At 36.3% G+C, this 23,660-nt stretch overlaps 1 protein-coding gene across 12 annotated transcripts in view; it reads right to left on the bottom strand.

The window, feature by feature from the left end:
• Positions 1-23,660, bottom strand: part of LOC118912817 (uncharacterized) — an 80,534-nt gene that overhangs the window by 37,693 nt on the left and 19,181 nt on the right. For 7 of the 12 annotated variants that reach the window (XR_008996289.1, XR_008996284.1, XR_008996281.1 and 4 more), the window contains one exon: positions 11,836-12,021. The exons of the other annotated variants lie outside the window; for them this stretch is intronic. Coding sequence is in view for 1 of the 7 variants with exons in the window: in XM_057498021.1 (XP_057354004.1) it covers positions 12,012-12,021 (10 nt within the window). In the remaining 6 variants the exon portion in view is untranslated. Of the gene's footprint in view, positions 1-11,835; positions 12,022-23,660 lie in introns of those variants that run through there. 12 annotated transcript variants of the gene reach the window in all.

Genomic DNA, 23,660 nt, shown 5'->3' with positions numbered 1-23,660 from the left:
ATGTCTGTCTAGTCACTTGGTCAAATAGTAATTATGTGGCTCCATCAATTAATGAAGAAATATGAAATCATAAGCATAGCTTAGTTAGAATTTTCAAGTGTCTGTGAAAGTTAGCAAATGATAATGGCATTTGGAAGCTATTTTCAGTTTTAAGAAGTGAATTGTATTGTGTCTGAATAGAGTAAACGACAGAGCAGTTCTCAAAGCTCTGCTCAACAAAGTATGTAGAAGGCAAGTTCTATTTCTAATGCTACTTAAACAGAAAAAAAATTATTCAAGTAACACTAAACAATAAAAAACAAATTTTTATACTTAAAATATTGTAAGATTGTCATGATATGCCTCAATTTTCTCCTACTGGTGTATTTTCTTTATTCTTTTGTAAAGATGCCATGCAGAAGAACTTTGAAAATAAGAAGTTATTTTTCAGGGAGCATATTTTTTCCTTTTGACTTTAGAATAGTCACTTTTAAAAGATCATAGTGCTAGTTTTAATTTTCCCATAAGCACAGTTTTCAAAAGATCAAAATATGTTCAACTGACTCATAGAAAAAAGGCAAAGCCTTTAGGTCAAAAGGTATTTCTGCCATAAAGTGATAAAATTTTAAATGTATTAAATAGCCCAAGTAAATATTAAAGGCCCAACTGTCAGGAAGAAAATAAAAGTAAAATTGAGCATGAGGAATGGCAGCAGTTACTATCCATTTCAGTTGTTGGTTTCTGTACACAAACCACCCCAAACTTAGTGACATGCAACAACAATCATTGCTTAGTATCTGGCCCACATCTGGTGGACTCAGGTTTTCCCTGAGGGGGTCTCATGCAGTATAGACAGAGGATGGGGCTGGGGCCATCTTGGTGGCTTCTCAGCTCCCATGTCCATCTGACACAGGCTCTGGGCACACTCAGACAGCTGTAGCCCACTGAGATGGGGTCTCAACACTGGTCTGTTCCCTTCCTGTCCAGTAACTGTACAACTGATAGCAGCATTTGCTTTGCAGATCTCCCTAGCAGTCATCCTATCTTAATTCAGTCACAGTGACTGTAAAACTCCCATGTATGAGGCCACAGCAATGATCTGTCACTATTAGATTTCACTCACATATTGGAAGGAAAGGACCTAACTTCAGAAAAAAAGGAGAGAGAATTAAGTAGGTCTATACTACTGGAAATCTCAAGGGAAAAAACAGATTACTCCAGCAACATAGTTTCACTTTTACTTTTGTATCTTTATCCATGCTTTCAAGATGATGTTTTAAAAAATAGACTATTTTTTTAGAGCAGTATAAGGTTTACTGAATAACGGAACAGAAGGTACAAAGAGTTGTCACATGCCTTCCCACCCCTCCCCTGCTACACACAGTATCCCCTATTATTAACATCTTACATTAGTGTGGTTCCCTTGTTACAATCAGTGAACCAACATTGGTACACTGTTAACTAAAGTCCATAGTTTACATTAAGGTTCACTCTTTGTGATATATAGTTCAATGGGCTTTGACAAATACATAATGTCCTGTATCCAACTTTACAGTGTCATACAGAGTAGCTTCCCTGCCCTGAAAGTCCCCTGTGCTCTGCCTGTTCACCCTTCACACCCTCACTGCCCCCAGCCTCTGGTAACTGTTGATCATTTTGCTGTCTCCATAGTTTTGCTTTTTCCAGAAATGTCACATAGTTGCTATCATACAGTACTGTTTTTTAGATTGGCTCTTTTCACTTACTAATATGCATTTAAGTTTCCTCCATGTCTTTTCATGGCATGATAACTCATATCTTTATCACTGAGTAATATTCCACTTTATCGATGTATCATTGTTTATCCATTCACTCACTGAATGACATCTTGGGAAATGCATTTTTATGAAGAACAATGTAAATGGTTTTGGGATGATTTTATGAAGATTCTGATAATGACGATAGGATACGGTGGTTATGATTTTCAGGAAGCTAGTGAGGTATCTTCAATGAACTATGAGGAAGCAAAAGCCTGGTGATGTTGTAGTTCAGATGATCATGCTTTTCTGAGTGATTACTGTTTGTGGCTTCCAATAGCCAAAGCCTTTATTCTCTTTGACACTGGGAATTGATAGCCAGAGGGAGAAAATGGTTGAAAAGCAGGTAACTGCATGATAGCTTAGGTTTAAAATGAGTATCTCTTTTTCTTTCCTTTGTTTCTCTGTCTACACAGGGAAATATATCATGAGGCCCAAGAGATTTGTAGCCGTATTTGGAAAACCAGGCTCCAGAACACAAAATGCACATCCTTGAGGCTTTGTGTGTGCGAATGTTTGGACTTTGTGGCCTTTGGAATATGTGACCAAATCCAGCCTTCTCAGGATTCCGCAGGTCAAGCAGAAATTTTACTCCTCTTCTGCCCATCACAAATCCTGTGTTAACATTCACCTTCCTAATGCCATCCCTGAGGTCAGCCATGCAGATAATTAATAGCGCTATTTACCCCATGTGGCAAGATTTGGGGGGTGGTAAAAGGGCCTCGATGCTACATCTCCCTTTGATAGTCTAAATAGGGGCCTAAGTTTAAATAGTATATTTAACTTATATTTAAACATTTTTATGTATATTTTATATTTTTAGCATACTTTATGGCATATTTAATAATTTAAAATTTTATCACTTTAAAGTATATTTAAATATATATATATGAACTGATGGTTTTTGAACTCTTACTGTACCCAGCACTGTACATTCTCTCATTTAATCCTCACATCTGCCCTTGATATTGTTACCATTAAAGAGGTAATGGCTAAAATTTAGTGAGGCCAGCTAATTAACCCTGTAGCTCAAGAGGGAACCAGGCCTGATTCTCAACCTACACACAACCCATCCCCCATACTAACAGGATTTTATTGAGATATTTATATACAATAAATTGATATATATTATAAATACAAATCATAAAATTTATATGTATATGTATAAAATGACTCCAGCTCAAGCTATAAAAAAATGCATCTCCCCAGAAAATCCCCCTGTGCTTCTTTCCTGTCTTACCAACTCACCCTCAACCCACAGGTAAGTGCTGTTCTAACCTTTAACACCATAAAAATCTTTTTCCTCTTCTTGAAGAACAGGAACATTAGTGGAATTATACATACTAAATTATTTCACATCTGGCTTCTTTTCCTCAACATATCACTAGCTTGTTCTTTTGCATGGTTGAACGATACTCTATTGTAGGAATATACCATGATTCATTATTTATTCTTCTAAAGATGTGTATATATATATATATATATACGGGCTGGTTCCAGTTTTCACTATGATTAAGCTGCAATGGAACTCTTGGGAAGGTCTTTTTGTGGCAATACACACTCATTTCTCTGGAGAATATACCAGCTGGGGGGGCTAGTGGGTTTGAAGATCGATGTCTGCTTAAATTTATTAGTAACTGCTAGAGATGATGTTAATAACCTAAGTATACATTTTTCCTGGCCTTTTTTTCTTATATATTTGCAAACATTAGATATGTATTTGTAGTTAAAGAGAAGTTACCATTTTTTGTTTACCAACACATCATGAAGACATTTCATATATATATAGTTCACACATGTAGATGAATTTTAAATGGCTATTATTGCCTTGTATGGATTTTAGCAGACGCAGTTGGCCCCATCCAGATCCACATTACCTGGCAGGCATACCCAACCACTACCTCTAACTCTACCTGCTAACAGCTCACAGCTGTATCTCTGTTCTGAGAGTTTCTCTTAAATTTGGGAACTTCACAGTCCTCAAGTGCCTGAGAGATTATAACCCTTCTTTTCTCCAGTGCTCTGTGTAGGCCCACAAGCTCTGAGTGCCTAAAATGCGAGTATAAAGAGCAGATTCTCTTGCCTCAAGGTGGGACAACTCTGTGGTTTCATTTTACTCCAGAGATCCACATAGGATTACAGGAGGTAAGATTTAGGCTGAACCCACAACTTTATTCACCAGTCCTTTCCTGTTTCTCTTGTGCTATTTCACATATCTCCTGAAACTACTCTTTTAATAAAATACTTTCACAATAAACATTTTAATTCCCTTCTTAGGCTTTGCTTCTAAGGACCTCAACCTAAGACATGGATACATGTCATGTGAAATCCTCCATGTTGGTCATTTAGGTTGTTTACAACTTCTGCTATTATAAACAAAATTGCAATAAACATCCTTACAGGTAGATATTTCCTTGCCACCTCCCACCACCATCCAGTCCCTTGGTTTTAAATTCTGTGTATAAGTCACTGATTCCTAAATTTAGATCTTCAACTTGCCTAAAATACATGAATAGTTTAAAGGTTTCTCAAACTGTAGATGGACAAATAATCTTTATTCTTTATTCATGGCAGCTTTCTTTAATAGAAGAATTCCAATGAATAAATGTAGAATGCATAAAAGAAATAGAAAATCACTGTTAGGCAAATACCATAGTAAAATATGTTGTTGGCAAGAGCCAGTTATTAAAAGAGGTAGGCAAAATTTTGAGTAAAAACAGTATATTTGTATAATCTCAAAATATCTTCCCCAAGCTATTTATTAATTACAAAGGGGAAAATAATAATTTCACAGTCACCTGTTATTGCTAAGGGATATTCCATTGTATGAACATACCACAGTGGAGATACTTGGCAGACACCGTCTAAGCAAGTAATCAAGTTAACATCACCAGTAACTGACATCATGTGCCCTCTGACATTATGTACAATACTGACATCATGTACACTTTCCCCCAGCTTCACTGAGGTATGAGTGACAAATAAAATTATATGTATATAGGGTATACAATGTGGATTTCTAGAGGTGTGCAACATGGTGATTTAATATACATACACATGGTGAAATGATTACTGGCAAGGTGGATGAGCCTGAAGGAAATTATGCTAAGTGAAATAAGCTAGACACAGAAGACAAATACCGTATGATCTCGCTTATATGTGGATTTTAAATGTTAAAGTCATAGAAGCAGAGTATAGACTGGTGATTGCAGGGGGCTGGGAGGTAGGGGAAAAGGACAGATGTGGTCAAAGGATATAAACTGTCAGTTGTAAGTCAAGTTATAAGATATATATATTTACATAAATCTATACACACACGTGTACTTATATATAGACTCATCTAATATACAGGATGGTGATTGTAGTAATACTGTACTGTTTACTTGAAATTCACTAAGAGCATAGATCTTAAGTGTTCTCAACACACACACAAATATGCACACAGAAAACTATGTGCTGCTTGATATGAGGTACTGAGAAAGGAATAGCATCACTTAATGCTATTATTGATAAAAATGTTTACCCTCAATGTAAGCATGAGAAAACTTCAGACAAACACAAGCTGAGCAACATTCTACAAAGTAACCAACTGATACTCCTCAAAATTTCAAAATTAAGCAAGCTGGGAAAATTGAGGGACTGTTAGTTTAAAGGAGGCTAAGAAGATATGACAACTACATGCAATGTGGGGTTCTAGACTGGATCCTGGAACAGAAACAGGGCATTGGTGGGAAAACTGGTGAAAATTAAGTAAGATCTGTCTTTCAATTAATAGTATTGTACCAATGTTAATTTCCTGGTTTTGACCACTGGATTATGGCTATGTAAAACATTAGGGGGACAGGGTCAAGTATGGGAATCTCTGTAATGTTTTGGCATCCGTGTTTTAAGTCAAAAACTATTTCAAAATAAAAAGTGGAAACCCCAATCTGTCCACTTCTCCTTTGCTACCATCTTTTCTCTGAACTGCAGCTACAGCCTCACAACTGTCTCCTTCCTTACTCTCACACTCCCAAAATCCACTTTCCGAATGACATAATGACTTTCAGAGTATTCTTTTAAAACCATCTCACTCCCATATTTAAGACCCTCCACTTGCTTCCTGTTATAATCAGCCTGAAATCCACTCTGTCCTGCAATCTGTCCCCCGTATCCCCCAAGTGCTAGGCATATAGGATCCCTTTTTTTCAAAACACGAAGTATTTCAGGTATTACAAAAATTCAGAGACCAATTTAAATGAACACGTTTCCCCATTCATGTTGAATCCTAATTTTCAACCATTAGATATGCTGTTTCAAAATCATTTTTAATAGAAATGAAACATTAGAGCCACAAATATAAGTCCTGATCCCTAGTCCCATTTCTTTCTCTATTTTTCTTATGGGTAGTAGGGCTGCTTTACGTTATCTGGACAATAATTCTTTATCAGTTTACATGTGTTGCAAATATTTTTCCCAGTGTGTGGTTTGCCTGTCCTCTTAGTTTATATTTTGTAGTACAAATGTTTTAAAATTCAATGCAGTTAAATTTTGTGTGGTTTGAATTTTTCATGGCTTGTTTAAAAAACCCTTTCCAACCTCAAGATCATACATTCTTTGATATTTTCTCCCCAAAGTTTAAATTTTTTATTTTTTTTTAATAGTGTCTGTCCTTGCAATTTCTTCTAACATCTGCCACCATCTTTCTGCCTGCCTGGCCCTTGCCATTCAGCTCTTTGCCCAAATAATTACATCTTACCTGACCTCTCAATTGAAAAATAACCCCCACCCCACAGAGCACTGGTTGCTCCCTCAAATTACCATTTTACTTTCTTCAGAGCAGTTAGCACTCGCTACAATTATCTTTTTCATCTGTTTGTTTAACATGTTCATTTTCTGTTTCCCGTAAGCCAAGTGTAAGTGCCAAAACAGTGGTTCTCACCTTGTTCACCAGAGGGGTCCCAGCTTCCAGAAGAGAGCTGCTGCAGGTAGTGTTTCCAGGGAGCGGACACTGAGGCAGGGACCAGTGGGCTGGCCGCCTGTGCAAACGAGCCCGCTGAGCCCTCACCAGTGAAAGGGAAGTGGCCAAAGCAACAGAGCAGAAGAAAGAAGAGTCAGGGTACAGGGCTGGCCTGGCGCCTTCGCTCTTGAGCTGAAAGGGCCTTCAGGGGCCATTCACTCCACCTGGACCCAGAATTGCTGGCCCTTTCTGCCCCGCCTCCATCAGCCCTTGAGGTGGCCCAGCCTGGGCACAGTAGCTTTGCAGCTGGAGCCATGCCTGCAGGGCCAACAGCTCGAAGTACCAACTCCTTTCCAGAAGAGGGATCTCGGTGACCCAGCTGTGTCCATCCCAGGTGCCTGGTGTGTAGTTAGCGCTTAATAAACATTTGTTAAGTCTGTCTTTCCACACATCGAATACTTTCCTAAGCATAAAGTAGAACTTACAAGTAAGAGGACTTAATACATTTTAATGTGAGTACTGCAGAAAACCTCTAGAAATTCTGTAACAAGTCACAATCTCAGTATTGGTGTAGCATCCCTCCTCCCTGTGTGCAAATGGCCCTCTTTGTTTTTTTGCACTTAGACCACAAAGGACACTGTTTTTATTTTTGTCATTTTTTCCCCAATGTTTAAGTTCTTACTAGTAAAAACCCGTGATTAATTTTTTTTCATTTCTTTCTAAAAGAGGAAGCCTTCTGCCTGGCCAGGGCATTATATTCCCTTTTCCAAATTTGTGTTTTAATACAATTCCTCAAACACTCCCCATTTCACACTGTCCATACACAAAGTTAAACTTACTTAGCTACCCTACTGATATCTCTGTAATCACTGCTGCTTCAAACTCCCCTGACAAGGGATTTAATGTGGTGTAACAAAAGAGAGATACGCAAGATACAAACAGAACCACATCTCAAGGATTACTCATAGGAAGAAGATGGAAGTCACAGTAGGACACCCTGGAGTTAGATTTTCTTAATAAATTTTATTATGTGTACAATATATTAGTATGAAGGGGACACAAATATATAATGTATGCATATGTGAAACATTTTTCATGCTGCAAAATTTTTAAGGATGGGGTGCATATTCAAAAAGAAAGATGTTACTGGTAGAGCATTTGACTGCAAAAAAGCAAGATGTTAGTTACCTTCCGCCATTTCTGTTTCTTGGTTTGATGTCATCTAAGACTTTTTTAATGTTTATTTGACTTAATAATCTTAGGGCCATGCACAGAGCATATGGTATACTCCACACTTATTAAATGAATGAACAAATGAATGATATTTAGTTATTTTATGAAGTCTGGGAAATAACTTATTTTGATGACCTAAAGATAACAGTTTATAGAAATGATAGCATCTATTATGTGTTACTGAGATGCTGGGAAAGTTCCATGACAAATCCTCTGACTCTAATTTATCTATATGAAATAGGCATAATTAACTCTGTATTTCACACTTTTTCAATAATTATTTCATTACATAATGCATATTCAGTGCAAATATTCAAGGAAGTTTAAATGTTTTAATGACCAGGCAGTTTGCATGAGTTAGAGCTTATGTTCTGTTATGTATTTAGTTGTGTTTTAGATTGTAGTGTGAAATGCCAAGAATGAAAAACTTAAGTTTTCTAGCTTGAATTTGATTAAAAATGTCATAGAAAATTGGGACTGTGTTGGAGCAGAGAAAAATTTCTTCAGTATATATATAAATACAGCAATGTAGAAGATAAAAATAAAACCACAGTTAAGGGGCATTATTATTAGCACACATAATGTAGGGGGGGCATGGGGAAGGCAGTATAGCATAGAGAAGACAGGTAGTGATTCTATAGCATCTTACTATGCTGACAGACAGTGACTGTAATGGGGTATGTGGTGGGGACTTGATAATGGGGGGAATCTAGTAACCACAATGTTGCTCATGTAATTGTATATTACTGATACCAAAATATAACTAACTAAATAAATAAAACCACAGAACATCATCTGAGTTTGTGAACATCTCTCTAGATATAGTCTGAGTTTAGAGTGAGATTTTGGCACAACTTCAGGATATTTTGATATTGACTTTTTCAATTGGTTTCTTATTCTGATGTCTTGAAGAGGGATTATCATTTCAATAAACTTCAAGTATAGCTTTGTGTGCTAGAGAGAGATTGCTACCACATTAAAGAAAGAAGAAAATGAATTCCAATTCTGATTCTATCAAAAGGAAGCTAATTGGTATTGATTTTCCATTTTCCAATGAATGTGTGAGGACTGTTTACACATCTGCACATGGAGTGGACAAAGACTTTATAGAATAGCAAAAGATATTTCAAATGTGGCCTTCGAATATTTTGCAGTTGATGATATAGAAAGAGAAATAAATATCTAACTTGTTTATACATCTTTTCAATCTATTTAATATAATGCATAGAACAGCTGAACATAGTTTGTGGGAATTTTAATATTTTATGAAGTTTTATTTTTTAAACTTGGAATTTCTAGTAAAAAAAAAATGACAGAATCTAAATGTTCATTTTTATAAACAAGACAACAGAAGATCCTAAATATAACTGGGTTTCATAACATTTACTTTTCACTTTTTGTTAATTACATAATATTAGCAATAGGTCAAGTGTGCAAACAAAGTCTCATCAATAAATTTCTGTGTTAAGCAAAACTGAAGGAACAAAATAGCAGCAAACTCAGAGACTCCAAGAAGGAACTAGTGGTTACCAAAGGGGAGGGGTGTGGGAGGGCAGGTGGGGAGGGAGAGAGAAGGGGTTTGTGGGGTATTATCTTCAGTACACATGGTGTGGGCGATCACGGGGAAAACAATGTAGCACAGAGAAGGCAAATAGTGAATTTTTGGCCTCTTACTAGACTGATGGACAGTGATACATTGGGGTATAGGTGGACACTTGATAATATGGGTAAATGCAGCAACCACATTGTTTTTTCATGTGACACCTTAGTAAGAGTGTATATCAATAATACCTTAATAAAAAAATTTTTTTTAAAAAGATACCTAACACACAAAAAAATAAATCATGTTCTGTGTTGCAGGATACAAAATTAATACACAGAAATCTGTTGCATTCCTATACACTAATAATGAACTAGCAGAAAGAGAAATGAGGAAAACAATTCCATTCACAATTGCATCAAAAAGAATAAAATACCTCCGAATAAACCTAACAAAGGAAGTGAAAGACCTATACTCTGAATATTACAAGATACTCATGAGAGAAATTAAAGAAGATACTGATAAATGGAAACATATCTCGTGCTCATGGATCGTAAGAATTAGTATTAAAATGGCCATCCCGCCTAAAGCAATCTACAGATTCAATGCAATCCCTATCAAAATACCAACAGCATTCTTCAATGAACTAGAGCAAATAGTTCTAAAATTCATGTGGAACCACAGAAGACCCTGAATAGCCAAAGCAATCCTGAGAAGTAAGAATAAAGCTGGGGGGATTACAGTCCCTGACTTCAAGCTCTACTACAAAGCCGCAGTAATCAAGACAATTTGTTACTGGCACAAGAACAAATGCACAAGACCCATAGACCAATGGAACAGACTAGAGAGCCCTGATATAAACAAAAGCATATATAGTCAATTAATATATGATAAAGAAGCCATGGACATACAATGGGGAAATGACAGCCTCTTCAACAACTGGTGTTGGCAAAACTGGACAGCTACATGCAAGAAAATGAAACTGGATTATTGTCTATCCCCATACACAAAAGTAAACTTGAAATGGATCAAAGACCTGAATGTAACCATAAAACTCTTAGAAGACAATTTTGGCAAAAATCTCCTGAGTATAAACATGAGAACTTTTTCTGAATGCATCTCCTCAAGCAAGGGAAAGAAAAGGAAAAATGAACACATGGGACTACATCATGCTAAAAAGCTTCTGTACACCATCAACAGAACAAAAAGGCATTCGACAGTATGGAAGAATATATTTGTAAATGACATATCTGACAAGGGGTTAACATCCAAAATATATAAAGAACTCACATGCCTCAACACTCAGAAAGTAAATAACCAGATTAAAATATGGGCAGAGGATGTGAACAGACAATTCTCCAAAGAAGAAATTAAGATTACAAACAGGCACATGAAAAGATGCTCCACTTCACTAATTATCAGGGAAATGCAAATAAAAAACTAGTTAGGATGGTCAGTATCGAAAAGACAAAGAACAAATGCTGATGAGGATGTGGAGAAACGGGAACCCTCCTACACTGCTGGTGGGAATGTAAACTAGTTCAACCATTATAGAAAGCAATATGCAGGTTCCTCAAAAAACTAAAAGCCAAATTACCATTTGACCCAAGAATTCTACTCCTAGGAATTTACCAAAGGGAACAAGTTCTGAGATTCAAAAAGACACCTATGTTTATTGCAGCACTATTTACAATAGCCAAGATATGGAAGCAACCTAAGTGTTCATCAGTAAATGAATGGATACAGAAGAGATGGTACATATAATAATGGAATACTATTCAGCCATAAGAAAGAAACAAATGCTACCACTGGCAACATGGATGGAGCTGGAGAATATTATGCTCAATGAAATAAGCCAGGCAGAGAAAGACAAGTACCAAACGATTTCCCTCATTTGTGGAGTATAAAAACATAGCAAAACTGAAGGAACAAGACAGCAACAGACTCACACACTCCAAGAAGGGACTAGTGGTTACTGAAGGGGAGGAGTGGGGGCGGACAGGTGTGGGGGGAGAAGGGGATTGAGGGGTATTATGATTGGCACACATGTTGTGGGGGGTATCATGGGGAAGAAAGTGTAGCACAGAGAAGGCCATTAGTAACTTGGTGGCATATTACTATACTGTTTATTGGGCAGTGACTGCAGTGGGATGTGGGGGAAACAGGGTAACATGGGTGAATGTAGTGACCACGTTGTTTTTTCATGTAAAACCTTCATAAGAGTGTGTATCAATAATACCTTAAATTAAAAAAAAGAGGTAACCTGGGTGGCCATTGTATTGTCTAGAGTCAATTCACAGAAATATAAAAAATATACGTAATATGTAAATATAATATATCTGTATTAATTATGTATTTCTATGGATTTATTTTTTGTTTTACATAAACAAATGTTATACACTCTCAAAAAAAAAAGCAACACAGAAAAAATGATCATAGAATGTTTAACCAAAATAGATCTTGTGCTGTAGTTGACCCATTAGTAGATCCTGGAGGAGCAGCTATACAGGATTCAGATTTGAATTTAACAGCAGCTGGAAAGGAAAGGAAAAAATTATACTCTTTATATAAAATACTTCAGAGTTAACAAGCATGAGTTTTAAAAAAAAGTTGGGACCTTTATAAGTGTTAAGAATGAAAAATATCTATATATATCAACAAAATACAAGATTACTAAGAAATATAAATTGCCCATTGCTGAACACTTTATTTACTATCGTGGCAACAATCAGAGCATGTTGTTTTCTCACTACAAGATGAAGATGACACAGTTCACCATGACAATCATATGCTATAAACCAGAAAAACAGACCAACAGGCAGTTCCCATACAGCCACATATACCACGACAGGTATAAAACAGGTGCTATATGAACACACAGAGGGGACATCAGAGTTTTGTGTCAGTATTGTCAGCCATTTGGTGAGGTGACATGTAAATTGATACCTGCAGGACAAGGGAAAGATGTGCCAGACAGAGGGAAGAAGCATCTGCAAAGAGCTAGAGGTGAGGAAGAACATTTGTGGAACTGTAAGTAGTCTAGTTCGGTGACACGCTACAGCAAAAGGGCAGAGTAGGGTAAGTAGCAAGAGATGAGGCTGAAGGATTTGGCAAGAACCAGATTTGATTTGGGTGTTTTTATTCCTTCCTAAAGAATTTGGAGCTTTCCCTGAGGGTAAAAGATAAAACCAATGACCAAGTCAATGGCTGGAGATTTAAATGTCACCCTTCAAATGACACTTACTCAAACTGAAATTGTCTATTACAAGATGAGTCTTGGTTTTTTATCCTTAAATCACTACCAGAAACATGAGAAGCTGGCAAAGCCCATGTGTTCTGAGAAGTGCAGGATGATAGTTCTATAGGAATAGAAGGAAAGGAAAGGTATACCCAAAAATAAGAACATATCCATGGATGTGCTGAGATTTTTAAAAAGCTATGGAACATGGTGAATAAATGAGAAGTAAGTATATTCTTCACTATGAAAGGATATGCTTTCACATTTTTCATTAGATATGTATAAGAAAAAATATTTAATATAATACTTATTATCCAAACAACACAAAGGGTTGCTATTTACTATTTAGAATTCATTTCAGAAGGCAAGGACACCTAAATTTAACTCATAAATTTTGGCAACATACCTTCTTTAAGTTCTCTAGTTATATATTTTTCAAATTCTAGCTGCATCTGCAATAAATCAACTATGTATAATATTTTATTAAGGTATTATTGATGTACACTATTATGAACGTTTCACATGAAAAAACAATGTGGTTACTACATTTACCCATATCATCAACTCTCCACCCATACCCCAATGCAGTCACTGTCCATCAGTGCACCAAGATGCCACAGATCCACTATGTGCTTTCTCTGCGCTACACTGTTCTCCCCATGATCCCCCACACCATGTGTACTAAATATAATACCACTCAATCCCCTTCTCCCTCTTTCCCAACCTGCCCTACCACACCCCTCCCCTTTGGTAACCACTAGCTCATTCTTGTAGTCTCTGAGTCTGCTGCTATTTTGTTCCTTCAGTTTTGCTTCTTTGTTATACTCCACAAATGAGGGAAATCATTTGGCAATTGTCTTTCTCTGCTTGGCTTATTTCACTGAACATAATGTCCTCCAGTTCCATTCACGTTGTTGCAAATGGTAGGATTTGTTTCTTTCTTATGGACGAATAGAATTCCATTGTGTATATGTACCACCTCTTCTTTATCCACTCACCTACTGATGGACACTCACGTTGCTTCCATATCTTGGCTATTGTAAAAAGTGCTGTGATAAACATAGGGGTGCATATGTCTTTTTGAATCTGAGAAGTTGTATACTTTGGGTAAATTCCAAGGAGTGGGATTCCTGGATCAAATGGTATTTCTATTTTTAGTTTTTTGAGGAACCTCCATATTGCTTTCCACAATGGTTGAACTAGCTGACGTTCCCACCAGAGGTGCAGGAGGGTTCCCCTTTCTCCACATCCTCACCAGCATTTGCTGTTCTTAGTTTTTTGAATGCTGGCCATCCTTACTGGTGTGAGGTGCTATCTCATTGTGGTTTTAATTTGCATTTCCCTGATGATTAGTGATATGGAGCACCTTTTCATGTGTCTGTTGGCCACCTGAATTTCTTCTTTGTAGGACTGCATGTTCATATCCTCTGCCCATTTTTTAATCCCATTATTTGCTTTTTGGGTGTTGAGGGGTGTGGGTTCTTTATATATTTTGGATGTTAAACCCTTCTCAGATATGTCATTGATAAATATATTCTCCCATACTGTAGGATGCCTTTTTGTTGTGTTGATGGTGTCCTTTGTCAATCAGAAACATTTTAGTTTGACGTAGTCCCATATGTTCATTTTTGCTTTGTTTCCCTTCCTCAAGGAGATGCTTTCAAGAAGAAGTTCCACATGCTTATTATATTCAGGAGATTTTTGCCTATGTTGTCTTCTAAGAGTTTTATGGTTTTATAACTTACATTCAGGTCTTTGATCCATTTTGAGTTTACTTTTGTGTATGGGGTTAAACAATAATCCAGATTCATTCTCTTGCATGTAGCTGTCCAGTTTTGCCAACAGTAGTTGTTGAAGAGACTGTCATATCCCCATTGTATGTCCATGGCTCCTTTATCGTATATTAATTGACAATATATGGTTGGGTTTATATTAGGACTCTGTAGTCTGTTCCTTTGGTCTGTGGGTCTGTTCTTGTGCCAGTAACAAATTGTCTTGATTACTGTGGCTTTGCAGTAGACCTTGAAGTTGGGGAGCATAATCCCCTAGTCTCTATTCTTCTTTCTCCAGATTGCTTTGGCTATTTGGGGTCTTCTGTGGTTCCATAAGAATTTTAGAACGATTTGCTCTAGTTCATTGAGAATACTGTTGGTATTTTGACAGGAATTGCATTGAATCTGTAGATTCCTTTAGGCAGGATGGCCATTTTGACAATATTAATTCTTCCAATCCATGAGGGATGTGTTTCCATTTATTGGTATCTTCTTTAATTTCTCTCATAAGTGTCTTGTAGTTTTCAGAGTATAGGTATTTCACTTCCTTGGTTAGGTTTAGTCCTAGGTATTTTTTTGATGCAACTGTGAAGGGAATTGTTTTCCTAATTTCTCTTTCTGCTAGTTCTTCAATAGTGTATAGGAATGCCACAGATTTCTGTGTATTAATTTTGTATCCTGCAACTTTGCTGAATTCAGATATTAGATCTAGTAGTTTTGGAGAGAAGTCTTTAGGGGTTTTTATGTACAATATCATGTCATCTGCAAACAGGGACAGTTTAACTTCTTCCTTGCCAATCTGGATGCCTTTTATTTCTTTGTGTTGTCTGATTGCCATGCCTAGGCCCTCCAGTACTATGTTGAATTTGAGTGGGGAGGTGGGCATCCTGGTCTTGTTATCATCTTAAAGGAAAAGTTTTCAACTTCTCGTTGTTAGTATAATGTTGGCTGTGGGTTTGTCATATATGGCCTTTATTATGAGGTACTTGCCATCCTCTATACCCATTTGGTTGAGAGTTTTTATCATGAATAGATGTTGAATTTTGTCAAATGCTTTTTCAGCATCTATGGAGATGATAATGTTGCTTTTGTCCTTTTTGTTGATGTGGTGGATGATGTTTATGGATTTTCAAATGTTGTACCATTCTTGCATCCCTGGAATAAATCCTACTTGATCATGATGGATGATCTTTTTGATGTATTTTTTAATTCAATCTGCTAATATTTTGTTGAGTATTTTTGCATCTATGTTCATCAGGGATATTGACCTGTATTTTTCTTTTTTTCTGGGCTCTTTGCCTGGTTTTGGTATTAGAGTGATGCTGGCCTCATAGAAGGAGTTTGGAAGTATTCCCTCCTCTTGTATTTTTTAGAAAACTTTTAAGGAGAATGGGTATTAGGTCTTCACTAAATGTTTGATAAAATTCAGCGGTGAAGCCTTCTGGTCCAGTTTTTTTCTTTGGTAGTTTTTTTATTACCACTTCAATTTCGTTGCTGGTAATTGGTCTGTACACATTTTCTGTTTCTTTTTGTGTCAGCCTTGGAAGGTTGTATTTTTCTAGAAAGTTGTCCATTTCATCAAGGTTATCCAGTTTGTTCGCATATACCTTTTCATAGTATTCTCTAATAATTCTTTTTATTTCTGTGGTGTCCATTGATTTTTTCTTTCTCATTTCTAATTCTGTTTATGTGTGTAGGCTCTTTTTCTCTAGATAAAGTTTCACTAGGGGTTTATCTATTCTGTTTCTTTTCTTAAAGAAGCAGCTCTTGCTTTCATTGATTCTTTCTATTGTTTTATTATTCTCGATTTTATTTATTTCTGCTCTAATCTTTATTATGTCCCTCCTTCTACTGACTTTGGGCATCATTTGTTCGTCTTTTTCTAGTTTCTTTAATTGTGAGTTTAGAGTGCTCACATGGGATTGTTCTTTTCTGAAGTAGGCTGCACTGCAATATACTTTCCTCTTAACACCACCTACGCTGTGTCAAACAGATTTTGTGGTGTTGAATTATTATCATTAGTCTCCATATATTGCTTGATCTCAGTTTTTATTTGGTCATTGATCTATTGGTTATTTAGGAGCATGTTGTGAAGCCTCCCTGTGTTTGTGGGATTTTTCATTTTCTTTGCATAATTTATTTCTAGTTTCATATCTTTGTGGTCTGAGAAACTGGTTGGAACAATTTCAATCTTTCTGAATTTATCAAGGCTCTTTTTTTGGCCTGGTATATGATCTACTCTTGAAAATGTTCCATGTTCACTTGAGAAGAATGTGTATCCTGCTTCTTTTGGGTGTAGAGTTCTGTAGATGTCTGTTAGGTCCATCTGATCTAATGTGTTGTTCAGTGCCTCTGTCTCCTTTCTTATTTTCTGTCTGGTTGATCTGTCCTTCAGGGTGAGTGGAGTGTTGAATACACTGCTTTCTATTTGAAATGAATACATTGCTTTCTATTTCCCCTTTTAATTCTGTTAGTATTTGTTTCACATATGTAGGTGCTCCTTTGTTGGCAGCATAGATATTATAATGGTTATATCTTCTTGTTGGATTGACCCCTTAATCATTATGTAATGTCCTACTTTTGTCTCTTGTGACTTTCTTTGTTTTGAAGTCTATTTTGTCTGTTACAAGTACTGCAACTCCTGCTTTTTTCTCTGTGTTGGTTGCGTGAAGTATCTTTTCCATCCCTTCGCTTTTAGTCTGTGTGTGTCTTTGGATTGAAAGTGAGTCTCTTGCAGGCAGCATATAGATAGGTCTTGTTTTTTTAATCCATTCAGTGACTCTATGTCTTTTGATTGGTGCACTCAGTCCATTTACATTTAGGGTGAATATAGGTATATATTTATTGCCATTGCAGGTATTAGATTTTTGGTTACTAAAGATTCAAGGTTAACTTTCTTACTATCTAAGAGTCTAACTTAACTCACATAATATGCTATTATAAACACAATCTAAAGTTTCTTTTTTTCTCCTCCTTTCTCTTCCTCCTCTATTCTCAATATATTAGGTATCATATTCTGTACTCTTTGTCTATCCCTTCATTGACTTTGGGAATAGTTAATTTAATTTTGCATTTGCTTAGTATTTAACTAACTGTTCTATTTTCTTTACTGTGGTTTTATTATCTCTGGTGACAGCTATTAAACCTTAGGAACACTTCCATCTATAGCAGTCCCTCCAAAATACACTGTAGACATGCTTTGTGGGAGGTAAATTCTCTCAGTTTTTGCTTATCTGGAAATTGTTTAATCCCTCCTTCAAATTTAAATGATAATCTTGCCGGATAAAGTAATCTTAGTTCCAGGCCCTTCTGCTTCATTGCATTAAGTACATCATGCCACTCCCTTCTGGCCTGTAAGGTCTCTGCTGAGAAGTCTGATGTTAGGCTGATGGGCTTTCCTTTGTATGTGATCTTATTTCTCTCTCTGGCTGCTTGTAATAGTCTGTCCTTATCCTTGATCTTTGCCAATTTAATTACTGTATGTCTTGGTGTTGTCTTCCTTGGGTCCCTTGTGTTGGAGATCTGTGTACCTCCATGGCCTGAGAGACTATCTCCTTCCCCAGATTAGGGAAGTTTTCAGCAATTACCTCCTCAAAGACACTTTCTATCCCTTTCTCTGTTCTTCTTCTTGTACCCCTATAATGCAAATGTTGTTACATCTGAATTGGTCACACAGTTCTCTCAATATTCTTTCATTCTTAGAGATCCTTTTTTTTCTCTGTATCTCAGCTTCTTTGTATTCCTCTTCTCTAATTTCTATTTCATTTATCATATCCTCCACTGTATTCAATCTGCTTTTAATACACACCATTGTGCTCTTCAACGATTGGATCTCTGACCGGAATTCATTCCCGAGTTCTTGAATATTTTTCTGTACCTCCATGAGCATGTTAATGATTTTTATTTTGAAATCCCTTTCAGGAAGATTCATGAGGTCAATTTAATTTGAATCTTTCTCAGGTGGTGTATTCATAATTTAACATTGAACCAGGTTTCTTTGGTGTTTCATATTTGTATATGACGCCCTCTAGTGCTCAGAATCTCTACTCTCTGGAGCTGCTCAGCCCCTGAAGCATTGTTGGGGGTCACAGGGGAGTGGTCTTGGTGCCTTGGGGAGGAAAGAGCTGTTTCTTGCTTCCCAGATGCTATGCCTGCCTCCACTGCCAGATCCAGTGGGCCGAGTACACAGATATAAGCCTGTATGCTTTGTGTTTGTAGTTGCTATAGATGGGGCTTCCCTCTGGCTGGCCTAATGCCAGGGTAGGGTTTGGCAGTTTGCGAGCCAGGTGGGGCTGGCCAGGAGAAAGGCACAATAGGCTGCGTATCACGGAGGGTGTCCTTGGAGCTGTGTAGCCAGCCAAGGAGCTGGAGCACCTGAAGATCATGAAAGCTCCCCACCTGCTGGGTAGAGTGTCCCCAGACAATTTTGTCGACCTGCCCTTTCTCCTGAGCAGTGAGCTCTGTGCAATCCTTGCCCCTTTAGCCACCCTCTTGCTAAAGGCTTCCTTGTTAGGAAGTCTCTCACACTGCCCACCTTTCTTTTGTCCCAGAGCAGCCGGATATGGATTCCTGCTTTCCACAAGTGGCTGGAATCTCAAGTCTCTGTGGGGATTCTGCCTGTCTTAGCTTTCCAACCCCCTAATTATGAGAGTACCATGCAAGCACCATGAAATGTAGGTTTCTGCTCCCAGAGCAGATCTCCAGAGTTAGGTATTCAGCAGTCCCAAGCCTCCACTCCCTCCTTGCTCTGGTTCTCTTCCTCCCGTCTGTGAGCTGGGGTGGGGGAAGGGCTTGGGTTCAGCTGGGCCACAGCTTTGGTATGTTAGCCTGTTCTGTGAGGTTTATTCTTTTCTCCAGGTGTATGCAGTTTGGCTCAGCCCTCTTTCCTGTTGCTCTTTTTCGGGATCAGTTGTATTAATAATATTTTTATATTTTATAAGGTTTTAGGAGGAAGCCTCTTTCTCACCTTTCACACCACCATCTTTAATCTTCTCCTCCCAAAGGCTAAATATCTATAACTTTTAAGTTAAACAAGATATTATCATATAAATAATGCGTAGCTGATGAAATATGACCTTTAAGTAATACTTTTAGAGATAGGTCTTGGGGATTGCTTAAATTAAGTAGAAAAATAAAAATAATCACATAAAATAAATTTCTGTTTAATTTAGGAAACATATATCAGTAATACTATTTTGATTAATCTCACCAAAAGTACAATATTGGTGTATTGATTATGCATAATTTCAGAAAGGTGATATTTGATCTTACTGGTAAGAAGAGATTTAAACAATTCAAGTCATATTATACTGAATGCATCATATAATACTGAATACATTACTTTGCAATTCTTAGAAAAAACACCCTTTATAAAACTTTAATCAGTTTACTTACCTAATGAATTTTTCCTCAAAATGGGCTTTCCATTGTTGTACTTTTAGAAAATTAAAATGTTAAGGTATGATCTGTGCTATTAATTTTTCAGCACAGGATCTCGAATACATAAAATGAAAGTGGGACTGTCATAAAAACATCATGTAAAATTTCTGGCAAAAAAATTAAGTGAAAACATTTTTCTATTTGTACTATGACTACAACATCTCTTTATTCATATGGATGCAAAGATTTCAGAAAATCTGCCTTAAGTAAGGAAAAATAGAGCCTAAAGCCAGTTTTCAAACTTCGTTTCTGTTTCATAACTTTCTAGAATTAGAAACAGGGAAAATAATATACAATTCTTTAATTGTAACTTTGTTCCTTTTTGGAAATTAGAGCCAATTTTGGAAACACGTGACTGGTTACAGTTACCTACTTAATTATATAGTGTGTGGGAATATTTCAAACTATTACAGGTGTTTTTACAATAAAAGTAGTATTGTGTCTTATTACAATAAAAATCTCCTTATTTCAATTTTTTATAAAATGTACCCTCTAACTGCCCTTCAAAGTAGGGCCTAAATAAGTATACTGAACATAATAAACACTGTGATCAGAATGATAATGTGCTATGAAATGCCTTTATAAATTTTAGGTGTGAAGACAAGGTTTTTGGCTAGCATGTCTCCCAATATTTTCGGACACCATTTTCCATAACACTTTTGTGACAATAGCGTTATAGACAGGCCTTATAAAAGGAATAAGGTTACAACATTAGTAAACAGAGCCTGTAAAATTAACAACTCAATCCCAGTTCAGGAAGAAGTACTTATTGATTGAAACAATTTTATATTACCATTTCTAAACACTATGTAAAATTAAAATCATATTTTCACATAACTTGAAGTAAGGAACTACCAGTGTAATGCTAATTACCTTTTTCCCAAAAGCTTTTTTCCTAAATATTTGTTTCTTTGACCTTTATGTTGATTTCTGGGTAATGACTGTGTTCTGATGGTGGAAGTAGCTAAAAGTCTGTTAATCAGGAGAATACACCTGCAATTTTACTTATACTTTTCCATTTATTAAAAGTAGAGAAAGGGGAGCAAATTATACACAAGAAAGCAAGATATCGGCAAGTTTTCATTAAAAAGGTTTTTTCATTAGAAGGATTTTCTCATAACTGTTGGTCCTCAAACTATGTCCTTAGAAATCTAAGCTTCTGATCAACAGAGGTGAGGCTTAGAACCTCTCCCCCCCGTTCTGAGAGAAATCTTCCGCATACGTGGATGTTTTATTGCCCTGGTCTAGCTTGGATTAACACATAGTCTACAGGCACACACCTGATCATCTACATTTGATCTCTTACAACACTAAACTATGTTTTCTACCTTTATCTTGTATCTACCTACCACTTCAGCATTTTATTAAAAATAATAATAATAAAGAGAGAAATGTAGTATCCACATATAAATCAAGTATAAAAATCAAATGAGTATTCACATTTGAACTGTTTATAGTTCATAATGCATGAGCAAAACCGAAAGTTTCTGTGATGACTGCCCTTGTACTGTTCACCATGTAACTTATTCATTATGTAAGAATTTGTTCTCCATGTAAGTGTTCGTTATGCTTCAGAAGATTGGAGACTGACGAAAATTAGGCTTGGGGTGGATTAATGATTGTGCATTAAGCATTGACTCCCCTATACAGAATTTTATTGTTGTTAACAACCATTTGATCAATAAATATGAGAGATGCCCTCACAAAAAAAAAAAAAAATAGCATTGGCAAGCATGTACAATGATAATGATGTCTGAGAAAGTTAGCCAAGGGGGCAAAAAATGTCTGCATGAGAAAAAAACAAAAGACCCACATCTGGGACAAAAGTTCAAGAGAATGTCTTAAGTTATCATTAAGATGCAGCAACAATAAGGATGCAATTGCTTGTTTGACATTCCAGAAAAAAAAGGGCTAACTTTCAAAATGGAGAAATCAAGCCATATATTTAAATTTGTCTATGAAAAAATATTTTAAAGAAATAAAAACCTCTTACAGAAATGTGCAAAAAGAAGTCTAATCTTCCACTAGGACACTGCCACACTTCATCTGTCTAGCTGGAGAGCTCTCCTTGTTTCTCTTTTGTATAATAGTTTGATGTAACTTTTTTCTTTTTTAAAGGAAGGCTCTATTGTTTGAAAGAAAAAATATTTCAAGTATTAAAGTCACTGATCTATTCAAAGTCCCTAATTTTACATAAGAGGCAACAAAGGCTCAGCTAGATGATAGCTTGTGTAAGGTCACAAAACCAATGAGCTGCAGGCCAGGAACAGGCTTTAGGTATTCATACTGAGCCTCAAGTTCTACACCAGCCACTTCTTCAAAATCAGGAAAAATACATAAATTTTAACCTTAACTCAGAGAAAATGAATATGCAAAAACCTTGTCACATACCCCAGGAATGTTTAGGCCTGAGATACAAAATAGCTTTCTAACTAATTTATAAGTTTTAAAATTATGAATAAAAGTAAAGCAATAGAAATTAATACCCTAACTCCCTTTAGCAGCCATAAGCTCAATTTATAAAGCACACATTTTTTTAAACACAGGACAGGGATCTTGAAGATGTAAACCTTTAGTTGGATCAAGCAAGGTGAAATTGAGGAAATTCTTCCTTAAAAGGACTATTTATTTCCTCCAAATTAAACTTGGTTTACCAAAATCAGTCAAAAAGTAAATCATCCATGTTGTGGGTTGCTTATAGCAAAATTCTAGCAATAAATACAATATACGTTCATTCAACAATAATTTATTCACAGGGTACCATTATAATTGAGATAACAGGTTGGAAAATAATGTTGCATTCTACTTTTGAGACGAACTTGATAAATACAAAACACATACATACAGTTAACATTTTCAGTATCTATTGATGTCTTAAGTTAAAATTTGGTATTTTAATTTTAAATGTTACAAAAATAAACATAAAAATGTTATGAAATCAAGTAAGTTTGCCCATTTAAACTACTGCAATTCATCGTCCAATTGTAAATAGGTTAATGTATGAAGTAAATTCTCTCTCCACCTACTTTGCTAACACCACTCACCCTGCACCAGTGTTCACCTGTAGACTGCCCACCCAATATTCCCAACCTGGCAGGTGCCCCTACAAATGGCTTCCACCCTGCCACAATAAATATTTATGTACCCAACATAGGAGCATCTAAATATCAACACACAAAGGGAGAAATCAACAGTAATACAATAATTGTAGTGAACTGTAACACCACATTTACATCAACATATTGATAATCCAGACAGATCAATAAGGAAAAAGTGGCTTAATGATACACTACATAGATGGACTTTAACAGGTATATACAAAGCATTCCTTCTAAAAAATGCAGAATACATTCTTTTGAAATACACATGGAACAACCTGCAGGACAGATCACAGTCAGGCAAAAAAACAAGTCTCAATAAATTTAAGAATATTTAAGTCTTATCAAGCATCTTTTGTAACTACAATGGCATTAAATTAAAAATTAATTATAGGATAAAACCTGTAAAAAACAAACATGTAAGTTAAACATGTTACTAAACAACCAACAGGTCAACAAAGAAATCAAAGAGGAAATCAAAAAATACCTTGAGACAAATGAAAATCGAAACTCAACAGTCCAAAATCTTTGGGACACAGCAAAAGCAGTTCTAAGAAAAAAGTTCATAGCAATACAGGCCTACCTCAAGAAAGAAGAAAAGCCGCAAGTAAACAATCTTACCTTAC

This window comes from Manis pentadactyla, chromosome 3 (genome assembly GCF_030020395.1).
Source record: "Manis pentadactyla isolate mManPen7 chromosome 3, mManPen7.hap1, whole genome shotgun sequence".
Classification (NCBI taxonomy): Eukaryota; Metazoa; Chordata; class Mammalia; order Pholidota; family Manidae; genus Manis; species Manis pentadactyla.
Note: the sequence above shows the minus strand (reverse complement) of the source record. Positions and strands in the feature narration are given on the sequence as shown.